This window comes from Colossoma macropomum, unplaced genomic scaffold (genome assembly GCF_904425465.1).
Source record: "Colossoma macropomum unplaced genomic scaffold, Colossoma_macropomum, whole genome shotgun sequence".
Classification (NCBI taxonomy): Eukaryota; Metazoa; Chordata; class Actinopteri; order Characiformes; family Serrasalmidae; genus Colossoma; species Colossoma macropomum.
In genome coordinates, this window is record NW_023494789.1 from 8436628 (window position 1) to 8453951 (window position 17324).

Below are 17324 nucleotides of genomic sequence, written 5' to 3' on the forward strand. Positions count from 1 at the left end.
GGTCAGGACCAAAACAGGGCCCCCACAGAGCAGGTATTATTTGGGTGATGGATCATTCTTAGCTCTGCAGTGACACTGATGTGGTGGTGGCGTGTTAGTGTGTGTTGCGCTGGTACGAGTGGATCAGAGCAGTCTGCTGGAGTTTTTAAACACTCACTGTCCACTTGACTAGACACAATCCCTTTGGCCGACAGTATGTGACTGAAGTGCCCTTGAACAAGGCACCTCCAACTGCTCCCCGGACGCTGTGGATAGGGCTGTCCACCGCTCCGGGCAAGTGTGCTCACTGCCCCCTAGTGTGTGTGTTCACTAGTGTGCATGTATGTGGGTGTTTCACTGCACGGATGGGTTAAATGCGGAGGTCTAATTCCTCTGTGTGCAAAACTCAGTTGGCTAATGGTTCTGAATTCACTGAATTCTACCTTGTTGGTCCACCTTGTAGATGTAAAATCAGAGACAATAACTCATCTGTTGGTGCACAGTTTGTGTTGGTCACCCTCTAGTCCTTCGTCAGTGGTCACAGGTGGACTACAATCTGTAATTGTAGAGCTACATAGTGAATCTATATGGTAAGGGGAGCTGATAACATGGACAATGAGAGTAGAAACAAACCATAGTAACCACCATAGTAACATCCAAAACACAACACATGCTGTTTTTGCTGGTGACCAGGCCATGCTGGCCTAGGCTGGTTTTTCAGCAGGGTTATTTAAGACTTCAGTTATGCTGATCCGTTTTTGGTATATCTGTTGTGCCACATTAACATTTCAAATGGCCAGCAAAGTTGTGTTAACACATGCTATGTTTTCATGTTGCCAGTAGTCGGTCGACAGCAACACTTGGATATTCTATTGTTTTCAGTGAAGCAGCCATGAAAAAATTCTGTCACCGGCAGCAGTGAATGCAGCGGTCAGCGGAACTTTCCATCTAAATTTCAGTTTTCCCAACTTTTGTCATCAACTGCGATGGTGGAAACTGGATGTTGATTTCTTTGGGAACTATGGGGGCCAAATGTTTCATTGTTGAAGTCCGAGTGAACCCAGCATTATACAGCACAATTAACAAGATCGCAGAGTATCCAACTGCCTTTTTCCTCCTTAAACAACATCTGCACGATGGTGATGCTGACACAATGCTAACGTGCATGGGTTTCATGCCACTGTTGGTTGCATACAGAACAACGTAACAACAACCTGTAAACACAGTATTAGTGTCACTGGCCCAGATGTGATTTCATAACAGAAAATGTCTGAGGACAAGCATGAGAAATTCTAGGCTAAATGTGTGTGAGAACAACTGAGTATGAAATTTCTAAATCAATCCAACACCTCATGAAGGTGGAGCTCAGTGGTTTGCTCATCGTAGAAATAGTGTGTCATTCTGTAGTTGTTGTCAGGTACATATTTGGTCTAAGCTGGTTTTCTCTAAGACTAAAATTAATGCTGTTTTCGAAAATTCCCTCTGTAAACTAAGATGTTAGCTTGAGTGTAGAAATATGACAATTACTACATGCAGGCTTGGTCAAATTCAGTGATATTCAATGGAAAAATGTACACGGGACATTTAGGGTTTGGAATCTTTTTGTTTACCGCAGGGTGCTGTAGCAGCAGTTTTTGAAAATCCCACTGATTTTTGTCATAGAGAAATCCAGCTAATACCCTAATATGGGCGTTACTACAGAATGATGAAAGACTTCAGAGGTCTGTTATCTGAGGGACAACAAGTTTGTTGTTAGCCCAGGAAGGTAATGTAAGTTAGCATATTGAAGCAGTTTCATTGAATCACAGTCCTTATTGGAAAGTCTGTTCAGTCTGCGGCTGTCTTGGCAACACCGCTGGGCAGTTATTTCCGGCCATACAAGACCAGCAGACTCCTATCTATTTTAATAGGGAAAGACCTAAAAAAAAGACCTAAAAACTTAAACTGAACGCCAAATTACAATTTCAAAAACGTTCGAAAGCAATGATGAAATCTGACAAAAAACTCACAAATAGTTTGTAGCATTTGGCTATTGCACTTGCTCAGATCTCCACGGGGGGCTTTTCCTGCTTGCCATAACAGCAAGCTGATTGGCTCAATTTATTTAACTCCTCAAAATCTCAGGCTTATTATATCATAAGGCTTATTATTCAGTTACGATAGGGACATCAGTGCAAACTGACTGAGCTATTCTCAGGTTATAGAAGTGTGTAATAAAGTTTGGGCCTACAGGCTTTGGCCATTTAAGGGGTTACAGGTGGGTAAACAGACACCATCTTTAATCCTACAAGCTTTCCTATTTATATTTCAACCAGTGTCCTGTCTCCTTCTTTATAATGTCTCTGTTTGAATCGATTTTGTGCATCGAGCACACCCTGTTAAAACTAAACTGAGTAGTGTTCCTGAAATTATTAATTTTGAAGCATGAACATTAGCTAACGGTAGTGTTTTGCTTGCTTTGCTTGTGTTATCGATTATATTCCTGCCATTAAAAGAGCAGGGACTAAAGGAATTTGGGGGTGGGTTTTAGAGGTGCCGTACTCAGGTTAGTGGTGGATTTTGCTGCAATCCAACATCGAAAGTTAATAAAATTGTCCCCAGACATGTATTCTTGCTATGAGATCAGAAGATGTAATGATCTTTTTGTCAAATATCATTAGGTAGGTAATGTTAGCATGTTAATGGTGAGAACAAATGGGCATGTACTCACTCTATAGTCTCTTTTTATTGAGACTGTCTCAATCAGTCGTTTGATCAGGTTCAATTTTAGTTTAAATGTTGACCACCTAGTCAGCTGCCTATGTAGGCAGTAGGGTGCAAAGCATGAGGCACACCCATATCTGATGTAGGGGAATTAATAATGCAGTACTCCCAACTTAGAGAGAAAATCAATTTTGGTAATTGGAAAATCTAAATGTAAAGCCTATATGAAACACTTGTGGCATAATCGTACTCCAGTGTGGTGAAAGGCCGTGTGATCAGCCATGTGACTTTCAGTGCGCTGGAAATATATGTTTTACAAATGAAAATATATTGTACCTTTAATGTGAGGCAGGACTTTTAGAGTCCTATTTCTTTGTTAAGCATGTTCAAAATGAATGGGCGGAGACTGCAGACCAGCTAACCCCACCCACCCTATTATGACTGGCTTGCTCCACCACGCCATCTGCGCTTGGCGGCCCATGGCTTTGCAGGATTGAGCACGGTGATGCGGAGGCAGAGCCTGCATCTGGATTCTCCTCCTGACAGTGGGTGGAGCTTACAGGGACCCCCGGAGGACTGGAGGACACACTGCAGCTGCTCACTGTCCACAGGCAAGGATACTGACTAAGGAAGCATAACAGAAGACAAGATTGAGAAATTATTCATTGACACTGACACGTTGATACTAGGGGTGCAAAAATGGATTGTGATGCTGAATGTGGTGATTCAGCTGCAATAATTCTGGGATTTTATAACTGATTACAATAATGTTCAATAAAGGATGCACTTATTTTTTGTCCAAAATAAAATTCTTGGCCTATTTTCAGATATAAAAACTCTTGTGTATTGTCTGTAAACCACTACAACCGTTAGTTTCTCCAGTCACGTTCATGCGATACAAGCAAAGCAGAGATTTATATCCACCAGTGCAAGAGGTCTTACAATGAGCAGCAGTGTCATGATGTGCCCTGGTGCTGAACATGCAGCTATTATTGTATCTCAGTGTGGTGGGAAACAGAGGTCATTGTGTAATTCATGTGCTGGTTCTGACCTGCTGACTCCAGGTGAGTTTGGACCAGATGGCACTGAGAGCATTGCAGCAGGACCAGGAGGAGAAACACCTGTCCAGCTTTCATGACCAGAGAACACCTGCAGAGCACCTGGACTCAACCCCTCAGACAGAGAGACTGCAGAGAGACAGACGAAATGACATGATAACTGAAGATGGGGACAAAGTGAGTCAACATTTACATGCACTTTTACATTGCAAATAAAGGGGCATTCTAGCCAAAATTTAAAAAAAATGTAACCATCTGTTGTACCATGCTTAGTCGCATCCTATAGAGGTGCTACAGTAGTCTCTAGAGCAGATATCTTCAGTTTCAGTCCTGGTTAGGAATTCCATTCCTAGTTAGGAATAAGATTTTGGCCTGAAATTTATATAATTTTCCATTCATGGAAAAGTGGTACAGGCAGAGTGTTGTAAGGAAAAATAGTTCCCAAAGAAAACATTCTTTTCTCAGAATTGTATCTTTTTGTATAGTAAATAGGATGGTTATATTTGTATTGTAGACATTGTGTACCTGGTTCTGTCACTACCACTGTAAACAAATCTGAGTCTGTAAGTTCCTCTACAGTGCACCGTTTGACATCAAACCCCTCTGAATGACTTTGGATACATCTCAATAATTGAATTAGGCATAATTTTTGAAAAAATTGATGGAATTTCACCTGAACAGATGAGCTGATTAAGGTGTGTTTGAGCAGGAAAATCACCAAATTATGTTGGACATCAACTTTAGGGTGGATTTTTTAGGGGCAGGTTGTTTGGACTGTTTTTAGTTGGTGAATGCAGAAGGAAGGCAGATAGCTGACTGTCTTTAAATCATCATTACAATTTAGAGAATTACATACTTGAGTGACAGAAATGACTCGTGTAATGAGGAGGACTGTGAGCTCAAAGCTAAACTAGCCTCTAGCATCCAACTAATGCTGAATAAATATAATTTATGAAAAAGCTATCTTGTTTAACAACTTTAGGAGTTATTCTAATGCTAGCTTGTTTCATTTATTAGGCTGTAGATAACTGACTAGCAGTCAATATTGTGTGACATCACACAGATTCCCAATGCTTGTATGATGTATTTGTTTAACGCATGCTGGGTATTGTAGTGAGAGAATATTGATGAGTGAAAATATGAAAACAGTACAATGTTGTGAATTCTGTTGAACCGATGAGGCTGAGAGATGCAGTGTTGCACAACAGACTACAGCACAACACAGCAAATAACATACTAAATAATAGCTTTTAGTGGATTTCCCCTTTAAGCTGCAACACTGGCCTAGCTTTCATTATGATTTTACCGATTTAGTGCTTGATTTATTTACAGTGTCAAAACTGCTTTAGTAGAATATGCTCATCTTTTATCGTTGTCATATCAAAACCCTGTACTCTCATTTCTTTTGATGTTTATTTTTATACCATTTGAAAACACATTTCATCATGAATGGACAAATAGAAACGCTGCTCTAACTTTAAAGTTAAGAATGTTTTTTTTTCTTAGTTTTGATTTCAGGCATACAAGGCTTTCTTATGACAGCATTACTTATTATCATTGAGTGCTCCTCAAAAGTTGGCTAACTAAATGTTGCACCTGAATTGTGGCTGCGGTGGTGGTGGTGCAGGTAAGGAGGTGGGTAGGGAGTGGCTCGGTGTCCATGCAGGCTGGAGTAGTGTTTATACCCATGGTGGGGAGCCAGGGGCAAACCCCCCGGGTATGGGAAGTTACTACCACCAGAAGAACAAAGGGAGTCTGGGTTGGAAATAAACCATCCGCCTGTAAATGAAAACATACAAAAAGCCCCACAAAAGTCAGAAAAGCTTCTAGATAGATTCACGATATGATAACAATGGCATGCTGTTAATGTGGTGCCAAAAACACTCACAGTGTGGTATCCCAACATGTTGGTTCTCTGGAGGATGTTCTAGAAGATTCTTGGGATGGCTTCTACAGATTAAGCAAATTACCGTCATGATACTTTGAACCAAAAGGTTTGTCCAAGACAGAAAACAGCCATTCCCAGTGTCATTCAGCTTGGAGTACCTGGCACCTGGCCATGCAGCAGCGTCCTTACCAGAAGTGTCCACCTCTCTCAACTAATCCTATCCCCGCCTTCGCCCTTACTTATGGTGCTTTTATGTGCCAATAAAAAGATGGCAGTGTTTCTCAGCCCCAGTTCTTTTGTACCTGTGCACCAAACAGCTTAGTGTTTTCGCTGCTCTGAAACAGTGATTCTCAGCTTTATTCCTTTAAACTCACTGCTCTGAACTATTTCAAATAATCTCTTGTTACGACCTCAAAAGTCTAGGGGCAAACAGAGAGGTTGTATGTAAAAAAGACCAATGGCCAATCCAAACAACCACACAAAGACATAGTCTCTGTGTAGCCTGCTTTGTTAAAGCTGCGCTATGTAAGATTTTTTGTTTAAATTGATAGTAATAGCATTACAGGAGAAAAATGCACCAAAATATGGTATTCTTGCACTACTGTGAGTCACTCTGTAAAGTCTGAAATAATAATTTAAAAGTCACAGGTGTCGAGTCTGATTTCACTGGAATTTTTCTAACCATGTCCCACGTCTTGATATATTAATGTCACATGCACAGCCTCTAAAAGTAGGTCCAGCTCAATGTTTAGGTCTCAAAAGCAAAATCACTATTATACTTAGCCTTTTCCTTTAGCTTTACCCAATCAAGTTGAAATAATATGGAGTGTTTTAGCCTAGATTGCTTTTTGAATAAGGCACAATACAACAATACAGCAATACAGGACCGCCAAATATATATATATATATATATATATATATATATATATATATATATATATATATATATATATATATATATATATATAATTGCCGGTCCTGTATTGCTGTATTGTTGTATTGTGCCTTATTATATAGCGATAGATAGATAGATAGATAGATAGATAGATAGATAGATAGATATGCACACCAATGCAAGATATAGGCCTTATTTTTTAGTTCTGCCAAGGTTGAAGTAGGTAAATGAACTGAATAAGCTAAGTGTAGATATCCAGTGTATTAGGCCAAGTGTAGATCTCCCTCTTCATGGAGAGTGAAAAGCAGCTTCCGGTGAATGAACTGTAAAAGCAGGCATGGTGGTATGAAGAGCCATCAGTGCAGACAGGGCATCACTGTATTTGTGCTCTTTACTCACTGATAAATGAGGGTCAGAGAGTTAGCGCATGGCTAATCAGAGACTAGCCTTCTGATGATGATTAGCCATGTGTTACACCTCACACATTCTTCACCGTACATGCTCCAAATCTCTCACCCTCACTTCACACTGCCTCTCCAACAAGCTCCTTACTCATACACTCACTCAATTCCCAGCATAAACGTTTAATAATTGCTCGCTAATCACGGCTGATTTCGCACAGTCATGCTAGCTTGACTAGTGCTAATGCCTGCTATGATATGATAGACTGCACAACAACATCGGTACACTGATGTGAATCCAAACAAGGACAAGCTTCAAACAACGGGGGATATGAAACGAGTTTCAAACATGAATCATATTTTGTAAGACTGGTGAGTACAAGTACCTCTCCTTAGCATCCAGGAAGGCCTTTGCAAAGGGATTATATTTAATCTTCAGAGCAGTTATCTGTGAATGAGATAATATTCGAGTCAAATTCATAATCAAATATTCATAAAGAAAATACTGAATTTATTCAGCATGTACATTGAGGATGAGTCATTCTAATACTGGCTTGGTACTGTGTGAAAGTTTTAGAAAAATAGATTTGACAATCTATTCACCTGGTCAGTGAGCATTTATTTGCTCAGAAAAAGGTATGTCGATTGTGTTCACTGAACCTTTTCCAAACCTCTCTTCATAGCAGCCCAGCATTATTTGTATTTATCATCCAATAATGGTTTGGCTAATGAATACTTCATTAAGTTAAATCAGGTATGCTGGTGATGGAATTTAACAGATCTGTGTGACGGCTGGCGATGCCAAGGAGAAATCTGGAACCAAACTTTGTTCTTCAAACTAGTTCACAAGATATTAACTACTTTTTTTTTTTTTTTAAATAAATAATATTGTGTTCCTTTTTTGTCAATATTTACTGTATTTATGCTTGTTTGTATGGATTCTACAAGCAAATACACACTGCCATGATAAATAGCTTTCAATAATGTGCTTGTACAGTGCTGTGCAAAAGTCAGAGACCACCCTTTAGTAATTTAATTTAGGCCAAATCAGCCATCAAGTACAAATTGGCTAAGTACAAGTACTGGGCAAGAGTGGAGCATGATTTTCATGATTTTTCAATATTGCTTATCTGGTGGAGATGCAGGTGGTTGTTGTGAGTCTCATTTTCTTTATAGTGTTTAATTATTTTTTGAACTCCACTTTTTTTGCCTATTTCTCTTTGACTTTCCTCTTCCTTATGCATGTGGACTATCATATCTAGTCTCTCAGAAACATCTCTGGTAAAGTTGACTGGAAATTAAATAAATGAAGGGTGATCTTTGATGGATGGATGGATGGATGGATGGATGGATAGATAGATAGATAGATAGATAGATAGATAGATAGATAGATAGAGTGATTGATTGATTGATTGATCGAACTGACCTCCTCGTTCTGGTAGGCCGTGACAGCGATGAATTGGGTATCAGTGAAGGAGATGTTAGTGACCATCCTGTGGCTGCCCCCCACACGAACAATGTGGATCTGTGGCTTGTACTTATGGAGTGAGTTCAGCATGATCTGCACCAGACAGACACACACACACAGAGAGAGAGAGAGAGAGAGAGAGAGAGAGAGAGAGAGAGAGAAAGAATAAGAATAATTGGATAATTGGACAATTCAATGATGGTATTCGGACATGTCATACAGTGAATATTCATTTTGTCCAGCATTTCATTACCATATGCAAATTCACTAACTGCTGACTCTGTTCCTGCAGATTAACTCAAACATTACAACAGGGGAGCTTGTGCTTATATTTCATATATCCAGATATGTAGACAGAGAGAGAGTGAGAGAGAGTGTGAGAGAGAGTGTGAGAGAGAGAGAGAGAGAGAGAAACAAACTGTTTTTCATTCTAATTGACAGCTTTACTTCACCTTTCACCATCACTATGACTGATGAGGGCCAGGTACTCATCAGCATGGCTGCGGGGCAGGGGAAAGGGCTTTGTGTGCTTTTTTCTCCTCTACCGATGCTGTTTTAATATTTCGCTTTTTTTTTGGCCTCTGAAACATCTAAGGACTGATGGCTAAATTAATTTTTGCATAGAAAAAAACACAGGTAATTACCATAATGTACAACTAACCACGGCAATTATTTCATTTGGAGGCCCGGTTTCTCTCTCTATCTCTCTCTCTATCTCTCTCTCTCCCTCTCTCTCTCTCTCTCTCTCTCTCTCTCGCCGTCCTCTGCCGCTTGCCAACACTGCATTTAAAAATGCCAGAGAAAAGGGAGTGGAGAGGAGTGGGGGTGATATTGGAGGGGGGGGGTTCATGTAAATACCGGCGATAATTTTGCGGCGGAGTCATACTCCAATGGAGCCGTGCTGGAGCACCTCTCGGGCGGCCTCCAATGAAAGCCCCCCCGATGACTGGGCCCCTGGAGTATAGAGCGCTCCCGTCTGAACGGCAGGAAGTGCATTAAACGGGGAAAGTGGCAATTAAGAGCTGTTTATTCCTGTTTACATGCGGGCCCCGCCGAACAAAGGGGCTCCATAGGTGAAGTGGACGCCGAGGAGAGCACTAATTGTATAAATGCACACTTGATATTTCCCAGGCAGCAGCAGACGGCATGATTAGAGGCAGTCCAAGGCTCCTAAAAGCTCCGCATGGAGCACACGAGTGGCCTGGCTAAGATTACCCACCCAGCAAGGCAGACAAAGTGCTACACCTGTACTGAAACGCACACACAGGTACTTGCATTGGGCACAATGGCAGTGACTCTTTCATGCTGGATTGAGGTTTGTGTGGTGGGCTTGTTTCAAGGCTAAGCTAAGAGAAGGAGCAAGATCAGACAGGACGAATGAGAAGCAGGTGGACGAGCAAGTGTAAACATCTGTGCATGCTAAATATAAAAGTTTCCCAAAAAAGTAACATCTTACATTACAGACCAACAGAAAGCTGCTGTATGACAAAGTATTCCGCATTTCTAACTTTAAAGGAGAAACCCAATGGTTTTACAAACCTTTTACACAGTTTATTTATCAAGATGTAAACAAGTCATTAAGAGTGCTTTGATGTGAAATCCACCATTCTTGACTAACATGCTGAGTCAGAATTGTTCTCAATGGTGGCGATAGGAACCAGACGTCTGAAGAGTTGAATGCCTCTAAAAGCTACCTCACATGAAATGGTTACAAATACGGCTGAGATGCTGTTTTACTATAGTTTCATGATATGTTGCTGGCCTGAAGCATATGTTTTCAAATACATTCACACTTTTTTCAGATTTATCACTATTTTACCATTATCAACACTACATATATACATATAGAAACTCTGAGGACACGTGGAGATTCACTGGATATTTTGATTATTTTGCTTATAAAAAATGGCCATTTTTGTGCTGTAGACATGGCGACCCCTGGTTCCTATCACCACCACTGTTAAGAAAACTGAGGGTAAGTTTCTCTATAATGAACCATTTCATGTCAAACCACTCTGAATGGCTTTGTTTACATCTCAATGACTGTATTGTGCAATTTATTTAAAAAAAGCATCATTTTCCGAAGGAGCACTGTGAAAGCTCTAAACAGGGCCCCTTTATCATCTTCATGAAAAAACATAACTGAGAAATGCGTGAGGCGGAAATATGTGAGAGATGAGTTAGCATGCTACATATAAAAGTACAACCAAAAACAAAACAGCCTGTTTAATTTGCAGGTATTTGAAACCAATTGCAGTGTTTTTGGTACATAAGACCACACAAATGTTCTAATTGGATCCGGACAAAAATAAAATGTAAAATAATTTGTAGGATATGGACCTCTTAAAAAATATTTTGGCTAATTTAAAATTAGCACAATTTTCTGTCCCGAGCGTAGTCGATTAGCAAACACATTTTTGGCGTCCAAAGTTTAGTTTTGTTAACTGTTAACTATAAAAATATCTGTTAACTACGAAAACAGATAAATGTGTTGACAGAGTTTAAGATGGTTGCTGCTACTGTTTTTAATGTACTTTTTTATCCATGTCCATTTTTATACATAACAGGATGTCATACAGTGTCAGATACCATATAAACAAGTCTATTTGAGAATACTTAATTTACTCTGTTACAGTATAACTGTAAAATAATGCTTATTTGCAAAACTGCACAATGTGCACTCACCAAGACAAATTCCTTATATGTGTAACATACTTAACAAAATAAAGAGATTCTCATTAAGGAAATTCTACCAATTTTCAAAAATTTGTGCAAATATTGTATTAAAATATATACAAAAACTCTAGAACTAAGTCAGTCATAGTGGTTTGATGTGAAATGTAAAGTTCTAGAGAAACAGAGTCAGAATTTTTCATAGTGGTGGAGTTTGATGTGTTTGATGCCTCAAAAAGCTCTCTCACAGAAAGATATTCCATGAAATAGTTAAGAATATATTACTTGATGTCTTAGATATTGATTTACATTAGCTTTGAGACAATTTTGACCTCAAATGTAGGTTCACTAGTCATTTTGGATAGTAAATAAAATGGCTATATTTGCTTTGTAGACATTGCCAGGTCCCTATCAGCACCACTGTAAAGAAATTGGAGTCTGTTTGTTTTTCTACAGTGAAGCATTTCACATCCATTGAATGACATTGTTTACATCTTAACAACTAACAACAGGAATTTTGAAAAATTGATGGAATCCCCCTTTAACACAGTTAGCAGCTATAAGCTTTCATTACTTGTCAACTGCACTCGGGGCTCCAGTACAAAACTATAGAGGCAAACTTTAGACACTAAATATGACTTGGCTGATTGACTACATTTAGGGTAAAGAGGAAAACTGTATAAATGTGATTTATTTGCTGAACTGTCACTTTTATACAGAATGACTAATAATGGACCCCTGGCAGACCCAGTTACATACAGAGTTATGGAAAAAAAACACAAACACTCTTTAAGGCACCTGTCCTCCTCCGTTGAGCTTGTTGGTCAGTTTGACTTTGCTGAAGGACACGGGGGCCTTCATCCAGTGGGCTCCAAAGTTGGGCGAGTCAGGGTGGATGTAGACACAGCTGTGTGTGTGCGGCTCAGGTTTACCGGCGGGCACCCACTCTCCGTTCACGTACTTCCAGCGGTGACCATCGGCCGGGCTGAAGTCCAGCAGGAAAGAGTACATGGCATTCGGGTCCAGGCCGGACACGCTGACCTTCAGAACTGGAAACATTCGTCTAGAGGAAGAGGGGAAGCTGTGTCACATCGTTCTGTATTCTGAGTAAGAGCAGTTAAGCTAAGCATCTAAATGCATCTAAGCATCTAAATGTTCTTGTATACTTTTACATCATTCTTCTATGGCAATTCCACAGATTTTCCAAAAAGAATTGTTCTGCATAATGAAATGGTTGAGATGTAAACAAAGTTATTCAGAGTGGTTTGGTGTGAAACGCTCTATTCTAGAGAGACTCAGAATTCTTCACAGTGGGGATAATAACCAGACAGCCAAAGAGTTAAGGGGTCTCTAAAAGATCCCTCCCTGTAAGCCTGATGAGACATTGTTTTATGATAGTTTTGAGAACTTTTTGGTCTGTTTTTTTGTATGGTGGGGAGGCACATGCAGATCGTTTTGAGGCAAAATAGTCCCCAAAGAAAACTTGTTTATTCAGATTTACCACTATTTTACTATGATCAACATTGCATATAAAAACTCAGAAGACGTGTAGGTTCACTGGTGGTTTTGGATAGTAAATAAAATGGCTATATTTGTGCTGTGACCTCTGGTTCCCATCTCCACCACTGTAAAGAAATCTGAGACTGTATGTTTCTCTACAATGAAACATCTCACATCAAACCACTCTTTGTTTACAATAGAACAGTAGAATAGAATTATATATACATTTGGAAAAAATGGTGGAATTCAATAACATGCAAACATATACACATGAACGTCATACAAGCAGTGGCATAACCAGTATCTTATGGGTCCCAGTGCAGAGAAAGTGAATGCCTCCTCCTAATTCAAAAATTATTATCAGTGAATAAAAAATGACAATGTAATTGGCTCGTTTACTCACTTTTGTTCTTCTCAAACATGTTGATGCTCTTAAGGAATGCCATGTTAACCTAATTGTTTATATAGTTTTTGCACTAGGCAAAGGTAGACAGCTGCCTAGGGCCCCCATGAGCCAAGGGCCCCATGAAAACACAAATTAGATATGCTTAATGGGTTGGTGTCGAATAACCCATTCCAAAATATGTACACTTTTAAAAAACAGCTGTTATTATTAACTGTTATTTGTGACTGTAGTGATTGTTTTCATCAATAGGCCATTATAACCATGATCCCCCACCCTCAGTCACAGTTACAATGGACTATTCCATGTTCTTATGTCATGACTCAACAGCGTAAAGACAGGCTGTCAAGAACCAGGCGTTTAAGGAATAAGCCATTGGAGGTTCTTTGGTGTGATTTTCTAGGTGTTGAGAGAGAAAATGAAATGAAGTTATCCAAGCAGAGAAACGCAAAAGTGTGAAGGAATGTGAAAAGTTTGTTGCTTCTCTCTTACAGCTAATTATATTATAAAAGTAAGAACAGACTCAGCTGACTGTACTTAATGCTGGTGTTGATGTTAGTATAGATCAGCTCCAATGTTGGGGTAGTTACTCAAAAAAGAAATCAATTACAAGCTACTAATTACTTCTCTCAAACTGTGATGGGATTACATGACTTATTACTTCCTGGAGAATGTAATCTCAGTACTCATTACTTTAGCTGTGCATTACTTACTTTTACATCATTCTACATTATTTTGTATCAAATAATCTCAAGCTATTGGCAGATAATTGTACTTGTTTCATGCATATTTTTTAAAATAAGCCAAATTATGTCATCATAGTGACATCATTTCACTCAATATAATTGCTTAAGTAAAAATGTCTAGAAATAAGTTATATAATTGAATAATATTCTTCTAGCAATCCTGAAATGAGAAATATTAGATATATTGACTAGATTTTAAGATGATTTCATTTTTTTACAATGTAGATATCTGTGCAACTCAGGAACTGAGAGTCTTAACTAGTTTAAAAATACACATCCAGGGGGCCTCAGTTCCGTCTTTTGCTTAGAGCCCCAGAATCCCTCAGTCCGCCCCTGTACTGGACACCCTGTTGTTGCAGGTTGTGAAGGATCTATTTGGATGAGCTGCATGATGAATAAGGGGGAGACAAACAGACGTCAGTTCTATTTGGTGAATTACGTTGTTAGGAAACTGGAAGTTTCTGTGAGTCATGGCTGTACAATTGTGTCCCTGTCAATATGAATTCCCCCACTAAAGCACATAGGGGGCAAGTTCACCATGGGCCCCCTGCAGCATTAGCTCCAGTACAACTAAATAAATAAATGTATTTGGATTCATTGATTATGTTACTTAATCGAGTATCTTAGAAGCTGATTAACACAGTTTTGTGGAAAAACTTTGCATAACATTTCATTTTTTGAGTACAGGATTTACACCACTGCATACAGTTATATGTGGGAACACCTGCCCGAATGACATGTTTTGTTGGCTCTTGCAGAGCAGGAATTGTAATTAGGAACTGTCTGCTGATGAGAAATTAAACATGTTAAAACTTCCTTTACACTTCTACTAACACTTAACAACCATGGGCTGCTCTACTCAGCTGACTGAGGATCTGAAAGTTAAACTAATTGGTGCCTACAAAACAGAGAAAGACTATAAAAAGAAACCAAAGCGTTTAGTCGAAATGGGAGTTAAGCAGGACTGTGGAAATCAAGGCAAGATCTAAAGACCCAATACACACAAATAAAACTGCTTGTATGCTGTCCAGAAATGCAAAGCAAAATCCCCATATGACAGCAAAGGACCTGCAGAAAGATTTAGCTGACACAAGCGTGGTGGTGCACTGTTCTACTGTTCTGCAAGGAATAGAACAAGAATAGAAGGTTTGCAAGCTGTGATACCAAAGAAGGTCTTACTAAAAACTTAGTAGGGTGTCCAAACTTTTGCACAAGCCATAGTTAATTTTCTTCTTTTTACGTTAGTCAAATATTTAGTATCAGTGCACTAACATCTGCAGAAAAATTATAATTTTAAATAGATGGCCATGTATGCCATTTGGCTAGACTTGTGCATTTGTAAACTGTTGCTTACTGTATTTGCACACATACACACACACCTCAAACATATATAATACAAGCATACACACACATACACACACACACACACACACACACACACTCTCTCTCTCTCTCTCTCTACAATTGCGTAAATCTTCCAGCTCAGGTTTAAAGTCGTGCGCTCAGCAGCTCTGTTAAACACAATTCACACTCACACACACAAACTTCACGAGAGGCTGGAAGCCGCTCATGTTGCTGTACTTTTTTTTTGGATGATTGTTTTTTGGACAAAAATGAGTTGGAGTGGGGCTGTTGGGGAACATGTAAATGGACAGACACCCACCTGCAGCGCTGACCTGTAACTACACAGCGAGCTGGTCAACACACCCTTCAGCTCAGCAGTACAACAACAAACCCATTCAAATAAATTAAACTGCCCAATCCAATAAAGCAGGCCAATAACAGCAATAACAAATAGCCTGATTGATTTCGATAGAGACAGACAGACACGGAGGGAGACAGAAAGACAGAGAGATGTGGACCTACAGAATGTCCAGGACATACAGAAAGCTGCTGTACAGAAAACAGTTTAGAATTTCTAACAGTGAAGGTTTTCAAAGAAAACTTGACATTTTTGACAGCAGCTCAAACATCAGGAATTATGTTAATATGAAATATGAAAAAAACACAAGTTAAAACCTGTAATGCAACTACAATTGCAAGTTCAGACAAATGTGTAAAAGGCCACTCTTACTCATCACTCATCAGAGTGACCGCTGACTATAGAACATATTTACATGTTTACTTTGTGTTATAATGGACAAAAGGCCATTAATGACACTGTGCTTCTGAAAATGACCCATCCTGCTGTTGGGAAACGCAGCAATACTAACAGTTTTAGCTTTTAATTAAGTTCATCTCACATTTTAGTAAATACAGTCAAAAAATAATAACATCTATTTTACTTTTGTGTTTTCAGATTATAATAACATAATGTTGACACTGACGTGCGTCATTCTGAATAAATAACGCTTAATAAAATAAGCTTTTATTTGTGCTGTTCATTGTTATAAACTGCATTATGCTTAAAGTTGAAAAAGAATGTATTTGCATTGTATTGGAAATGACGCGTTAAATTTAGTTAAATTAAAAGTCTTTTTTTTTCAAATTATATTACACTAAAAATCACATTCATCATTATTTATAAAACAATAAATGAGACACTTATTTGCTACTTATATTAGGTGAAATATTAAAATATAAAACGTGTTTTTATCTTATTCCATTTATACATTATATTTATCTAAATGTAAAAAACGTCTTTAAAGTCAAACAATAAATGGTTTAATTTTTTTCATTTAAAAATGTCTGTTTTATTCAGAAGCTGCGTCAAATTGATATTATATAGATATTACATTATATGAATATTGTTTTCATATTGAGTATAATTAGTGAAGCTGGATCAGACGCGTTTGACGGGTTTGACAGGTTTGAAGTTTCTGAGTTTCACTGAACTCTTATTTTGCTTTATTTCACTCAGAGCTGATCAGACTGAACCGCTTGTTACAGTTTTTTAAAAGTCTTTTTTTTCAGCGCGTGTACCTTCCGTTTTTCGTGACGATCATTTCGTTGGTCACTTCTTTGAACTTCCTCCACAGCTCGGCGTCCTCGAGACTCACGCGCAGCTGCTTCTCGGTGGGATCGCCCTTCTCGCGCCCCGCGCGCAGCTCGCTCTCCACGGCGCTCAGCAGGCGCGTGATGCAGCAGTCCCCGGGCGCGCGCGCGCCTTTCCCCGCGTCCCCTTCCACCTTCATGGGCTCCACACTAACTAACTAACTCACTAAGTCTCTCTCTCTCACTAACTCTCTCTCTGTGTCTCTCACTCAGAGGAGAAACTCACTGAAGTTCCAAACAGACTCAGCCTCACTGTCTCTCTCCGTAGGGGGGGGATGCTGAGTGGACAGATGCTGGGGGGCGTCCAGCCGCGTGGAAAATGTGTCTGAGCTCGTGTCCCACCTGTCTGCTCATCACAGCACGAAGGATAAGATCGTCAGACCACGTGGGCAGCCCCTTAATGTGGAGTTTCAGACTGAAATCTGAAGGGAAAAAAAGATGGCTCTTCAAAGGTTCTTTAGTAAAGGCAGTGGTTCTATTCAGAAGCTTGATTTCTAGAACCGTTTGCATGCTTAAGTGATTCTTCGTGAAATGTTCTTTAGATTGATGGAGAACAGAACTGAAAGAACAGAAGAATAGAAGAACTTTTTTTGGTGCCATACAGAACCATTTTCAA

At 39.3% G+C, this 17324-nt stretch overlaps 1 protein-coding gene across 1 annotated transcript; it reads right to left on the reverse strand.

Annotated features, from left to right (window-relative positions):
* Positions 1 to 3068: 3068 nt before the first annotated feature.
* On the reverse strand, positions 3069 to 16848 carry tbx19 (T-box transcription factor 19). Its single transcript, XM_036569442.1, has 8 exons — positions 16637 to 16848; positions 11864 to 12128; positions 8351 to 8485; positions 7311 to 7372; positions 5629 to 5690; positions 5337 to 5519; positions 3734 to 3869; positions 3069 to 3306 (listed from the first exon to the last, which is right to left on the reverse strand). Exons 1-8 carry the CDS (start codon positions 16846 to 16848, stop codon positions 3069 to 3071), a joined length of 1293 nt encoding a protein of 430 aa, XP_036425335.1.
* Positions 16849 to 17324: the final 476 nt, after the last annotated feature.

Excerpts from the sequence above, each read along its gene's own strand:
- tbx19 (XM_036569442.1), bottom strand. The coding sequence starts at position 16,848 with ATGAAGGTGGAAGGGGACGCGGGGAAAGGCGCGCGCGCGCCCGGGGAC. Across the intron at positions 12,129-16,636 it reads ATCGTCACGAAAAACGGAAG|ACGAATGTTTCCAGTTCTGA; the intron begins GTACACGCGCTG and ends CTCTTCCTCTAG. Across the intron at positions 5,520-5,628 it reads ACATGTTGGGATACCACACT|GCGGATGGTTTATTTCCAAC; the intron begins GTGAGTGTTTTT and ends TTTCATTTACAG.